The sequence below is a fragment of the Carcharodon carcharias genome, chromosome 10, assembly GCF_017639515.1.
Source record: "Carcharodon carcharias isolate sCarCar2 chromosome 10, sCarCar2.pri, whole genome shotgun sequence".
NCBI classification, from domain to species: domain Eukaryota; kingdom Metazoa; phylum Chordata; class Chondrichthyes; order Lamniformes; family Lamnidae; genus Carcharodon; species Carcharodon carcharias.
Genome location: NC_054476.1, coordinates 118,146,619 through 118,161,440, shown reverse-complemented (window position 1 = coordinate 118,161,440; position 14,822 = coordinate 118,146,619). Strand labels below are relative to the sequence as shown.

At 39.3% G+C, this 14,822-nt stretch overlaps 1 protein-coding gene across 2 annotated transcripts in view; it reads right to left on the bottom strand.

The window, feature by feature from the left end:
• Positions 1–14,822, bottom strand: part of usp32 (ubiquitin specific peptidase 32) — a 259,887-nt gene that overhangs the window by 104,049 nt on the left and 141,016 nt on the right. For both annotated transcript variants that reach the window (XM_041197547.1, XM_041197548.1), the window contains exon 5: positions 13,215–13,374. In XM_041197547.1, coding sequence (XP_041053481.1) covers positions 13,215–13,374 — 160 coding nt within the window. The remainder of the gene's footprint in view (positions 1–13,214; positions 13,375–14,822) is intronic.

Here is a 14,822-nt window from a genome sequence, read left to right as displayed (position 1 = left end):
GCGAAGAGCCTGACAGCATTTTGGGAAAAGGAATCAGGTGGATGTTCGGGGCATGAACCCTTTGATGGTACTGGTCGTGGTGTGGGGGCATATGGATCGGTGATGTTGGCCTGTTTTCATCTAAGCTTCAAAGAAAACACACCCATGTTTCTGGCATCTTAGATTTTCGTTTTTCCCTTCCCCAGCCCCCAAACTCCAAATTCCTTTATACTACCTCTTTCCTTTGGTGGGCACTCAGTCTGAACCACTTCTAAGGTCTTTTTTGTTTTTTATTGGCTTTCTGACCTTGCAAGGCCATTCATATTACTGGTATTACATCACCTGCAACCCTCCTCTTCCCTTGCCCACCCTGAGCTCCAATCTGTGGTTTCCTTCTCCAACATTTTCATGCTTCCCATATCAACATGATCTAAAAGCATGTGGTTAACCATACAAGTAGCCCTCAGATCTACTGTTTCTCCAGTAAACCCATGTTTTCATTTATACAAAGGCTTGTATCCATCAATCCTGGTCTTGTTAAGTTCCAATAACCAAATTAATTAAGAGCCTTCCCCTCACTTTCAAATTTGTTCATGGTTTAAACGACTCCATCAAATATTCTAAAGGCATATGTCCCTTTCATTTCTCAGATACAGGCTTACTCCTCATTGTCCTGCTCTACGAGCAGTGGTATATACCTCAATTCTCTAATATTAGTGGTCACTCCCTTCAGCTACAACAATCTGCCCTATAAAACTCCATTCCTCAAGACCTCCAGTTCATAACTTCCCTCTCTGATTTACCCATAAAGGCCCTTCTCTTCAACTGTTCTTTCACTGTATCCCCCAAGTCCTGCTTTTCATCTGGCCCTCAATCCATTTATTTGTGCTCAGTCACCTAAGGTGCTGCAAGGTCATTCTGTACACGAAGAGCAATAGAGAAATGCAGTATGCTGTTTGTTGTCCATACATGCATGCATTTGTGTATGATCAACACAGTCCACTGCACAACAGTCGCTGAGAAACTTTGGTGAAGAACTGCAGTCATTAGTCTAAATATGTCAAAATTCCAATTGCATTGCAAGATTAAATCTCTAAAGTCACACAAACAAAATTAACAGGCACTCAGTATTATGTTTCATTTCCATTGCGTAATAAACTTGAAGGAACTGCAGCCTTTTCGTATTTCATAGGAATTTCACAATCATTACAACGTTATGTTACACAGATAACTAAGTGCAATTTTCTTATATTGTAATGTGAATTGAATTTCATTCTTAGCAAAATCAATGGTACACTTCAGGAAGTACAATTACTTGCCGGCGCCTAATATGTATATTCATTCACCCACCTGCAGGAGCTATTCTTTCAGGCAGGCAGCAGTACAGGCATACCATAATCCAATTCGCACCGATGATACTTGTCTAAAATTTATATCCACCATATTCAAACCAAAGTGTCCTTTGAAACAAACTTAATGAAGGCACAAGTTTATCCAGCTGCAGAAGACAATAAAACTCCAAAGTACACCCAATTTATACACATTAAATCTTTGCCATTTCTACAGCAAAATGAGGCATTCCAGTATGATGGCCAGAAGGTTACATGGAGAAAATCCATCTGCTCAGGATACAGCTTCAGGAATTAAGAGGATAACTCGACAGGCTGATGATTAGATTGCACAAGCAATTTCTCTAATTGGCATATGATGTCAAAATCCTCTCTGCTGACTTTAAGGGACAAAAGGAAAACTTCTATTTAACTTGCACAAGTGGATATTGATTTTGTCATATTACACTGGTTGCTTGTCAACCTTGACTTTTTTATACATATAACTGAACATCTAAGCAGATTTAGGAACTTTCGAGCACTGCAGTTATCACTCCTAAAATCTACTTATCAATTTAAAGGCCAGATCCTTTCTGCAACCAAGCTCAACTTTGCAGGGCATTGCATCCATATGTTAATCTACAAACACTTCAACTCCATTTATCTAAATTGCTGCATTAGTGCTGCTCTCTGAAAGTTGTCTATTATCAATTAATTGAACTTGCAAGTACAGGAATTCAAATGTAGCCAGGTAAAAACCCAATTTTAATACAAACAAAACAATTAATTTTTGCCCTTGCCAAAAATAAATTCCATGCATCTGTGTGTTGGAGTGAGAGAGAAAAACCTATAAGTCAATAAAGGTGATTTTGAAGTCAAAAATCAAGAACATTACAAACCAAAAGCATGGGACAGGTTATCGTATGTTTTTAACACTGATTTAAATGGAATGTGTGAGATAATGCACTTGATTTATGCTTTCATTACAAACAGGGATGCCATGTCAAACTGTTTCCACAATTTGGCTCAATAGCAAACTTTTGGCTGACACTCAAAACTAGCACAGGGTCAGTAGAATTATCTAATACTTTTAGTCAGATAAAGTTGATAGAATCCACACATTCCCCTTTTTTGTCATGGTCATCTTTAAGCTGCAGGTCGTTCTATTTGTTTTACAATATTCACAGCAATGGTTACTGGATTTAATACAATTGCATGCTGCACTATCAAATGTTTCAAAATAGCAGATATTATCAGTGAAAAAAACAAAATACCTGGAAAAACTCAGGTCTGACAACATCAGCGGAGAGGAACACAGTTAACGTTTCGAGTCTGTATGACTCTTCAACACAACAGTTCTATTGAAGAGTCATACGGACTTGAAACGTTAACTGTGTTCCTCTCCGCAGATGCTATCTGACCTGCTGAGTTTTTCCAGATATTTTTGTTTTTGTTTTGGATTTCCAGCATCCGCAGTTTTTTTGTTTTGATATTATCAGTGAACCTTGCTTAAATATCAATATCTTTCTTTGCAATTACGTAACATACAGCATAAAACTCGATAAACTTCATGAATATAATATGTAACTATATCATTAACAGCCTTGCAGCTATTGCATATCACTCTCCTCAAAGGCACTGCAAACTCAGGCCAGGTTTATGTAATGCAGATGGTGATTAGTGGGGACAGGAGTATGGGGAAGGAAGAGATCAGTGTTAGGATTTTGCCAGGCCTGTGGGAACAATAAAAAGACAATGGTGTCAAGTAGGGAGTAGCTATTGGTTTACACAAGGCAACTGAAGAGAAGTCAGCTGAGGGTCTACTTGAATAAATGGATTAGGCTTAATTAAGGCCCGAGAAACATGGTTCCAGCAATAGACAAGGTTGTGGGGGTGGGGTGGAGTGGAGATAACGGATGATCAATGGGAGGGGCTGTGAACAAAAAGAGCAACAACAGAGATACGTGAATAGCGAAATGGGGTGGTACAGAGCCTAGAAGAACAGATAATGATTTTAAAAATTTAAAACACTTCATCACCTTAATCACCCTAGATAAATTAAATTACATAACAAAATTCAAAATGTTATGCACTTCTAAATTGATATTTGCAGGGCAGGGCCTGTAACTGCACACAAGCTCAAACAGTAACATAGACATTTTTAAATATAATCTTCTGCTATTGTTTGTAGCTAATGTTAAGATATTTAAACCCGAAAATTCCCATTACAGCATTACCTACTGGCAAAATGGGTAATATGTACATTTGTAGTAGGTTCTCCCATTGATGGAGTTTGACATATAATTTTTCAAAATAGTTTGAAATGGAATGTTGTGACCTACTCAAGGATTTTAATATATAATAGTCTTATTATGCATAGTCTGCACATACTTCCTGTATTGTTCCCCATCACACTTCATTTGTAAAATCCTTATTATGAAACTGTCTTATTTCCAACTAATCAGAGCTTTCAAAACCTGCTTTTCATTGGGTTATTGGATCACCAAGCCCAAAAGAAAAAGGGAAAACTTAACCTGTCCCTCTTATGCAAGGTGAAAAATTCCATATTACTGGCAGGTCAAGGCAATAAGTGAAGATATTTGAAGCCTTTTGGAACTCAGGTGGAACAACTTTTGCAAGATAAATATACTATTGGTTATTTTCCTCTTGACTATCTGTGGAACACTTTTACTCTACAGTTGGTGGTATTTTACTCTTTATTGGTGGTATTATACTACACAAAGTGCACACAAGTACTGTAAATACCATTCGGTATCATGCAAAGACATACAACTTGGGATTATCCTGTGGGATGCTAGTCAATGAACGCCTAATGCATCTATTTGCAACTACCTACTTTAGTGGAGGCATTAGCTCATTTAACCCTTGCTGAAACAGTAAACAAAGGAACTTCAGATGAATATCCCACAGCTCAATTTTGGGAACCCATCTATTGATGCACTTACTGAATTCCTCCACATCCTTGTTCCCTCTTTCAGCTACTCAAAGATGACATATAAATCAAACTGACTATTTATGATCTCTCATGGCAGAGAAATCAAATTGCATTATGAGATGAATCATAATCAGATGATCAAAAGAATCAGAATAGATTGGTCTGCGAGTGATTCACAGAAGCTTACCAGCTGCTGCAAACACCATAATTAATTTTATGAGAAGCCTTCATAACAGCTGTCAGGACAAATATTTTCAAGCTCAAATCAACCTCTACTGTTGATTCCTTTCACAGCTTAGTGCCAGGGTTTATGCTATTCCATAGGAGATGAAATTGGTAGCAATGTTCAACTGGAAGAAATTGTGCCTTTTTGAAGACTGGATATTGGATAACCAGTCTGACAACATAAAGGCAGTGGACGGAACAAGAAAAGTGGTAGGCAGGTACAGCTGGGGTTTCTGTTAGTGAATGCGAATGACTACAGATGATGGTACCAAGGGGGTAAGCAGGCATATGAAGAGCAAGGATAGATCTTTAGAGTACTCCATAAGTAAAGGTGGGTAGGCGGGGAGGGGCTGGAAAGAAGACAAGTTCTTGCTGGAGATGCAATAGAACCATGATCAGATAGGCAAGTCTGGAATCAAGCAAAGGAAAATCGAGCTGAACCACAGAAGATGGCATGGTTGATCATGTGAAAGACTGAAGAAAAGTTGAAGATGTTATTCATTTATGGCTTACTTTGTGGCAGGGAAGACACCTGACTGGTCAAACAGGAAGTTGTGGGAAACATAGGGATGGATTCAGATGGTGACATGTTCAGGGGCGAGAGGAAAGAGACGTTAAAAATAGTGAGGTAGTTAGCAGGGTCAAAGATGTTGAAGGAGGGGTAGTTTTGAAAGGGAAGTGCAAAGTACTTGAAAAGTAATTATACACATTGTCATGCAACATTGGGGCCACAAAGACAAACTGTTATCAGCAGTTTAGTAGGTATCGAATCGGGGAGCAGTAGATGGGGCCACTGTACTAAAGCTCAGGGGGGGACATGAGGGAAGATAGGAGAAGGAAAGAAAAGATGCAATCGCAGAGTGGGTAGGGGTAGCCTGTGAAGAGGTTTGACTTGATGGCCAAAGGGGTGTTTGAGAAAGAAGCACAGCACTTTCTGAATCTCAGTGCTACAAGTTAGAGGGACCAAAAAGGGGATATACACATGGAGGCAGGGAGCATAGCTAAGGTGTTAAATAAATACTTTGCATCTGTCTTTAACAGGGAGGCAGATGCTCCCCAAGCCATGGTGACAGAGGAAGAAACTCTGTCACTACAAGGGTTCAAAATTAATGATGAGGAATTGGATGAACTGTCGGTACTTGATACAATGCCACACAACACACTTGTGAGAAAAGTTATAGCTCATGGAATGGAAAGGACAATAGCAACATGGATATACAACTTGCTGAGTAATAGCTAACAGAGTAATAGTTAATGATATTTTTCAGGCTGGAGGAAGGTTTGTAGTGGAGTTCCCCAGGGGTCGGTATAGGGACTCTTGCTTTTCCTGATACATATTAATGATCTAGATCTTGGGTGTGCAGCAATTTCAAAAGTTTGCTTATGATACAGAACTTGGAAACATTGTAAACTATGAGGAGGACAGTTTAGTACTTCAGAAGGACATAAACAAGTTGGTGGAGTGGGCAGATAGATAGCAGATGAAGTTCAATACAAAGAAATATGAAATGAACATGGAGACACAATATAAAATAAGGGCTATAAATATAAAAGGTGTGCAGGAGCAGGGACCTGGGTATATATGTGCACAAATCTTTCAAGGTGGCTGGACATGTGGAGAGCAGTTAATAAAGTATGCAATAACTTGGGCTTTATTAATAGGGGCATAATAGGGACAAGAGCAAGGAGGTTATGCTGAACTTGTACAGGACACTAGTAAGATCTCAGCTGGAGAAGTGCGCGCAGTTCTGGGCGCCACACTTTAGGAAGGATGTGAATGCATTGGAAAGAGTACAGAAGAGGTTTACAAAAATGGCTCCAGGGATGAGAAATTTCAGTTATGAAGTTAGATTGGAGAAGTTGGGACTATTCTCCTTGGAGAGGAGGAGGATAAGAGGAGATTTGACAGGGGTATTCAAAATCATGATGGGGCTGGTCAGAGTAGATAGAGGGAAACTGTTCTCACTTGTAAAAGGATGGAGAATGAGAGGACACAGATTTAAAGTGTTTTACAAAAGAAGCAAATACGATATGAGAAAAAGCTTTTTCCACACAGTTTGTGTGTTTGGGTCTGGAATGTACTTGAAGTGTGGTGGGGGCAGGTTCAATCGAGGCATTGAAGAGGGCATTAGATGATTATTTAAATAGAAACAATGTGCAGGGTAACGGGGAAAAGGCAGGAGAGTGGCACTGAGTCATAACGCTTGTTCGGAGAGCCAGTGCAGACATGATGAGCCAAATGGCTTCCTTCTGCACTGTAACAATTCAGCGATTTTGTTTAGTTCACCGGTACCTGAACATTCCTTGTTGGACATGAGGGCGGTTTCAAAAGATGGGTAGTGAAGGAAAATAATAGTCCAGCAGTTATTCTTGCTTTCCAGGCTGAGTCTGCATTAGTGAGAAGTTTTGACAGAGGAAAGTGAGGCCTGATAGCACTTAATGCATTCCAGACAGATCTAGTGTCAGCTAAACCAGTTGCATTCCAGATATGCTCAAGCCTCAAGACTTGATCTTCCGTCAAGTGAGGGCAGGATTACTGGAAAGGAATGTCAACCTGGACAGATCCTCATATCTGACAGCACTCACTACAGGAGTCACTGATAGTTGTCTGGAACAGTCTGAACCTCTTAACAGTAAAGCTAGACAAATAAGGAACCAGGTGATAATGTGCCAGAAGAGGCAACAGAAAAATAAATACAATGGCTTGGAATTCATCACTGTCATGATGGAGTAACCATCATTTGCCATCATTATGTTTAAAACTGGTAGCAACTTTTGACAGTTAAGCGCAGAAATCCAGAAGTTGTTGTCAGTGATACACTGCTTCTCCACAGAGTGCAGTATTGCAGACTTTGCAAATGCATTCAGAACAGAAACAGTGATTTGACATTATCAACTTTTTAAACTCATTTTTCTTGGTATAAAAAGAACATTGAAAAAGGTTAGTCTTATTGAATGAGGTGTGACAGATTTTAAGTGACATACAAGGTCATAATTAATGCTAAACAACCTCTCTGGCCCCAACAATATTAGACATCTGGAGTATACATTCCAAGATCAAAATTTCACAGACTTTTTAAATAGAACTTTTAAAAAAAGATTTTATGATATTTCAGTTTCTACCTCAATTCTTTTGTATATCTCAGCTTTTATTTTTGCGCTCTGTAAAATGGCCTAAAAAAATGAATTCAGCAATTTTACTTCATGATTTATTATCTGAGAATTTTTCATTCTGGCTTGCTGCTCAGTCTGATTGTTGAGTTCATTATTGGTAGATGACAGAGTCCCCAACAGATGGTGCCAGAATGAAAATAGTTTCTATAATAGAGAAAATTGACAACACACAGCCTGTTAAATCTTTGTGGGCAGCATCCTTCAAATGAGCGAAAGCAATATCCCTTTATTATTGATCCCAAAATCCAGGCTAATTAATTATGTTTTCCTCCATCAGAATATACCATAATTCTCAATACTGTCAAATTACAGCAAGCCTTTTTCATATCATGTCAGGTCGAGCAGCAAAAGAGTTACTGAATTCAGTAGATTTGCAGATCCACTAAAATAATTCGGAAAAACCAAACTGTGTTTAACACTGTTAGGATGCGCTCAGCATTGTGATATTAGATTACTAAATAAAAAGTTTAAATGAAAATATTCTTAGCCACAAGTTGTCAATTTTGGTTCTCATCAGGTTTGTTGAAAATGCAAGCTACAGATTCCCAAAGTTATCCAAGTGGCAAACAAACGTGCAGATTAACAAACAGAAAAAGATCAATACAATTGCAATATCAATCCCCAGCAGTGGGATTCACTTAATGACTTGGGCTTCAACTTGCTACTACAATGGAAGAAAACCCCGGATGGAAATTGGCAAATATTGAATATCCCACTGAAGCTGTGGTTTAGTTGTTTTACTAAGTGTAGCTGCAGTGTCAGTTCACACCTTGCCATATCCAATTAACAATGTTTAGCTGCACACACAGACAGGCAGAGAACCAGGCGTTCAAATATGTAAATCCCTTAAATGTTAAAAGTGCAGGCAGATAAAGCCAGAAGTTATCATAAATCTATAAGTAGTATTTGTTAGGCTACCGTTAGAATACCTTGTGTAGTTTTGGTTGTCCCATTAAAGAAAGGACATTGAAGCTATGGAGAGCATATAGAATAGATTCTTTAGGGTAATGTCATGGATGGAAAACTATCATTTATATGAGGGGCATGAGACATTGCATTGCAACAGCGTAAGTTTTTATACAGTGAATAAAGACAGACTATTTCCTTTGTTTGGAATCCCTCTGGGCACAAACAAACTAGTGAAATATATAACAGTGGACCTTGCAGTAAAGCACAAATGTTAAGCAAAAAAGCTATCTAAATATAAAATTGACTCCAGGCAGGTTGAACCAGAAAAGAACAATAAAGAACCCCCCATTAAAGTCCATATGGAAGAACAGATCACCATAGAAACTCAGAATTTCACTCCAAATCATCTGGAGGCTTATTTAACGTGGCTATGTGAAAGACGCTGAAATAAAACAAATGCAAGTGTCAAGCAATCCTGGGTTGCAACCACCCCAGAGCTGTGGTTCCCAATTAATACCAAAGACCCCAATCGTGTGAACGTAATGTGCTTTCCCAATAAATAGCTTACTTTCTGGAATGCATGCTTAAGACATGTTTCGGAATGACTGACCAGGCCACAAGGGAAAAGAATGTGCTACACTGCACCAATTTAGAGGGTTTCGACAAGCCTAAACCAACCATGAGTATACAAATTTTGTTAAGGTAGACCTCCCCCACCCACCACCCCATAAAGGTATGAATTTTGGGAAATCAGAAGCTTCTATTTTTTCTGATAGCCTAGATTTCCCAGCTAGAATAACAGTGAGGCCAATGGTGCTCACCGTTATTTATTGGTACAGCAAATTCAGTCAAGGGGAAGATGTGTGGCTAAGCTCAAATATCCAAAAGTGAAATGCATTGAATGGCATGAAACTGCGATTGGTAGCTGTTTCTGTAGAGAACACACATTATAGTCTGGTATGCCAAAGCCATTAGAATGCGTTTGCAATTTCTTCCTGTCAAACAAAAGAAGGTTTATTTGCCGGTGTCAGCTGAATAGAGAGTCACTGCTATCACTCGTCCATTTCAAATCTCAAACTATTCAGAGGAAGTGGGGCATTCATCCTTTGTAACTGACAAACTGTGAATGGTTGAGCATCTAATATAGCAATGATAAACAGTTTTTGTTTTTTGTTCTGATTTTTCTTAAAATATTGGAACAGTATATTTAAGTTAGATTTTCCCCCAATCGGTAATCAGTTCAAGATGTCATGACTATGACAGTGGGCAGTATTTTGCCCTTGGTGGGCGTGCGGGCTCCACCACCGAAACAGGGCCTACCGCCATTTTGAGTGGGTGGGCCAATTAAGGCCCACCCAACGGCCTGCCCGACACGGCGGGCTCTGTGTTTCCTGTGCAGGGCGGTGGGGGGGGCGGGGGTGTGTGTGTGTGTGTGTGTGTGTGTGTGTGTGTGTGTGTGTGTGTGTGTGTGTGTGTGTGTGTGTGTGTGTGTGTGTGGAGGTGGAGGATCCCAAGTTGTCAAAGTGCTCTCTGGGACTAAGTACTGCCTCAGGGAAAGTCCAGAAAACTTTAAAAATTGAAAAATTTAAAAATTGAAAAATTTAAAAATTAACATGTCCCCCTCATGTGACAATGTCACACGAGATGGGACATGTTAATAAATATCACATAAAATGTATTAAAGTTTTTAAAAACGGACATGAAACCTCATCCCGCCAGCGGATGAGGTTTCATGTATTATCAGAAGCCCGCTGGGGCTCCTGGCCTGCCCGCCAGACTTAAGGTTGGACGGGCAGGTCTTTAATTATCTTAATTACTTTGTCAATGGCCTCAATTAGCCATTGACAAGTCGGTGGGTGGACAGCTGATTTCGCTGTCTGCCCGCTTTCCTAAACATTTAAAAGGACCGGGATGACGTCGGGGGTTCCTCCTGACGTCATCCCGCACCATTTTCTCATCGGCGAGCGGGCCCCGCCCCCAAATCGCCAATGGGAAAATTCAGGCCAGTGACTTTAAGCAATAGGTAATAACACTGAACAAAAGAAAATATGTTGCACAAAAACTCAAACATGAAAGTGAAGTCACCTCTTTTATTCAATTACACGCTTTGTTCATCATTTAAGTCACCATTCAATGATAGAATGTCAGTCTTTTAACAGTTTTGCAGGGTTTTTCCCTTAAAGACTTAGTCACAAATGTGAAAGTTTATAATTTATAGATATGCAAATTCATGTGGTAGTTCCTGCTGTAGCTTCTTCAAAATAACATGGCGGTCCATATGTAAATGATGCTTACAATCTTACAGAGGAACCTTACTGTTGGAATAACTGGATAGTGCCTTAAATGAATCTCCAATCTAAGAATGGTGAAACAAAAAAATACTTTGGCTGGGATTTTCTGGCCCTGACACGGACGGAACCAGCCGTGGGTGAGGCAGCGCCCCAGCAAGAAGTCCATTGACTTAAGGCAGGACCATAAGATCCCGGCGGTGGGCGGTGCAGAAAATCCCACCCATGATTTCAGTTTTCCAGCATCCAATTCATTTTACTTTTGCTCTAATGCTTTCTATGGCACGTACAAGGCGTTTGAAGTACAAAGATCTCCTTTAATTTCCCACAAAACTATTCGCATTAAAAAAAGTTTGAGAGATTAAAGCCCTTTTTTTCTGGAACGTAATTGGTGCACTACAACCAAGACATCGTCACTAATCGTTCCATGGCATAAAACTCTACAGAACAGAAGACGGCCATTTGGCCCAACGAATTTGCAACAGCTCTTTTGAAAAACAATCCAATTAGTTCGACTCATGGGCTCTCTACCCTGCAATTTCTTTTCCTTCAATTACTTATCCAATTCCTACAAACTACTATTGAATCTGTTTCCACCAACCTCAGGCAGTGCATTTCAAATCTAACCACTTTGCATAAAAACGCTTTCCTCAACAAACTAATTCTTTGCTAATCATCTTAAATCTGTGCCTCTGGTTATCGACCTTCCAGCCACTGGGAACAGTTTCTCTTTACTTCCTTTTATCTAAACTCTAATTATTTTTTTACACCTCCATCAAATCTCCCATTCTTCTCAGTTTCAAGAATAACAACTCCACCTTCTCTAGTTAATCCATATACCTGTAATCCCTCATCCCTGGAACAATCCTAGTAAATCTCTTCTGTATCCTCTCATTTTTACTATATTGTGGCACACAGAATTGGATACAATACTCCTGCTGAATCTGAACTAGTGTTTTATATGGAATTAAGCTTTTTTTTAATACTATGTGCATCTATTTATAAAACCCAGAATCCCACTTGCTTTGTTAACCTGCCCCATCACCCTCAAAGATTTGTGCACAACCAATATCAACCAGATCTTTCTGTCCTTGCAGCCTCTTTAACATTTTACCATTCAACTTGTATTGTCTCTCCTCATTCTTCCTACTAAAACATATCATCTCACGCGTTTCTGCCTTGAGATTCATCTGTCACATTTTGGCCCATTCAACCAATTTGTCTATGCCCTCTTAAAATCTATTACTACCTTCTTCGCTGTTTACTAGACTTACAATCTCAACTTTACTGCGATGGCTACTCTTATCTCCATCTGGTTTGCAATCTCCAACTGAGCCACTCAAAAGTCTGTTTTCATAATAGACAAGGATCTTGCACACTAACTTCAAAGACTTATTTATTTACAACCACCTTTGACCAAACAAATTATGTTGGTTTCAAAGTCACTTTAGAATGTTCAACCTCTAATTGATCAATATGGATTTTGCAGGTGTTATATGTGTTAAATTTTTTGTATTCCTGAAAAGTGTGTCAACATTTCAAGGTCACTCATGTTCTAGCACATATTAACATGTCAGTTGGACTTTCTTTTACTGAAGTAGAATAACATTGGTGCACAAAAATTTTCACTTCAATTAAAAGCTTACAAGATATGTACTGACAGAATCTCTCTCAAGATTATTCAATTTTCTTTGGAAATTAGATGCATTTCCATTGGCGTAGACTACAAACATCCCATTAATTCAACGAGACAAAAAATTAGCTTTGTTTTTTGAAGACATTTCCACCACACACCCATTTTTCCCCATTCTTTGTGTAAATTAAAAAGTGAACATTAAAATTTGCTGAAAAGATACAAGTAGAATGCCTGTATTTTACTACCATTGTCAGATGCTCAAATTTTGTGTCAATGAGCAGCAAGAAGCATTGTGTTCTTAATAAATATGACACTCAGCACACTGACATCTTGTTTCATTGATATCCCTAATGGGAAGTGAAAGTCACCCAGGAGAAGTAGATCATGGGCAATAGACCCACTTCTGATATCACTGGAGGGGAACTTTTACGCCTCCTTCCTTGGGTTAACTCTAGCCACATTTACTCTGTGTTATGATGAACAAATGCTGACCTCCTTTTCAGCTAGCTGTTTGTAGAGAAAACAACAGAAAACAGCAAGCAGCATGTAGTAACAAAAAGCTTGTAAATCAATGCGACCCTTCACAGAAAGAAAAAGGCCTGCATGTTGACTTTAATAAAGGCTAACACTTCAAAAATCATCGTAGATGTCAATGCACTTGGACATCAGCAGACTTAATTCAATCATTGATTCATCATATTTTTGAAAAAAATACTTACAATGAGTGACTCCAGCCAGAGTTTGATAGAAGGTAGGTGTATCACTATCATCAGTAAGGGTGACACACACTCCCCCCGACAGTAGCCATCGAGCAAATGTGAATGCATCCTTATTCTGAAGGAGCCAATTCTTGAACTTCTCATAATTTACCTTTTCTCCCTGAAATAAAAGCAAAATTTTAAACTAGAATTGTATCTACAAAATCTACAAAGTAATCATAATCACTTTTATAGGAGGGTGCAGTAGCACATTGGTTATGTTACATAGAAAAAAAAAATAGGTGGTGGTCATTCAGCCCTTTGAGCCTGCTCCGCCATTCAATATGATAATGGCTAATCCTCTATCTCAATGTCATACTCCTGCTTTCTTCCCATACCCCTCGACGCCTTTAGAGTCTAGAAATCTATTGCCTTCTTAAATATATTCAGTGACAACCCTCTGTGGTACAGAATGCCACAGGATCACCACCCTCTGAATGAAGAAGTTTCTCATCTCAGTCCTAAATGGCCTAGCCCATATCCTGAGAATGTGACCCTTTGTTCTAGATCCTCCAGCCAGAGGAAACACCATCCCTGCATCCAGTCTGTCCAGCCCCATCAGAATTTTATGTTTCAATCAGAACCCCTCTCATTCTTCTAAACTCCAGTGAATGTAAGCCTGGTTGGACCAATCTCCCCTCATACAACAATCTTGTCATCCCAGGAATCAGTCTGGTGAACCTTTGTTGCACTCGCTCCCTCTATGGCAAGTATATCCTTTCTTAGGTAAGGAGACCAAAACTGCACACAATACTCCAGGGTCTACCAAGGCCTTGTATAGATGCAATAAGACAGCCTTGCTCCTGTACTCAAGTCCGCTTGCAATGAAGGCCAATATACTATTTGCTTTTTTAACTGCTTGCTGCACCTGCATTCTTATTTTCAGTGATTGGCATACAAGGACATTCAGGTCCCTTTGTACATCAATATTTCCCAATCTATCACCATTTAAATAATACTCTGCCATTTTGTTTTTCCTATCAAAGTGGATAACGTCACACTTATCCACATTATATTGCATCTGTTTTGTATTTGCCCATTCACTCAATCTGTCTAAATCGCCTTGAAGCCACTTAACATTCTCCTCACCACTCAAATTCCTACTTCGTTTTGCGTCGTCAGCAAACTTGGAAATATTACATTTGGTTCCCTCATTCAAATCATAGGTGGGGCCCAAGAACTGATCCCTGCGGTACCCTACTAGTCACTGCCTGTCATTCCGAAAAAGACCCATTTATTCCTACTGTTTCCTGTCTGCTAACCAATTCTTAGTTCGTGCCATTATGTTACTTCCAATCCCACGTGCTTTAATTCTGCACTCTAACCTCTGTGGGACTTAATCAAAATTTTCTGAAAATTCAAATACACCACATCCACTGGTTCTCCCTTATCTATTCTGCTACTTACGTCCTCAAAAAACTCCAGTAGGTTTGTCAAACATGATTTCCCTTTCATAAATCCTTGTTGATTTTGTCTAATCCCAGTGATATTTTCTGAGTGTCCTGTTAGCACATCCTTTATAACAGACTCTAGCATTTTCCCTCGCACTGACGTTAGGCTAACCAATCT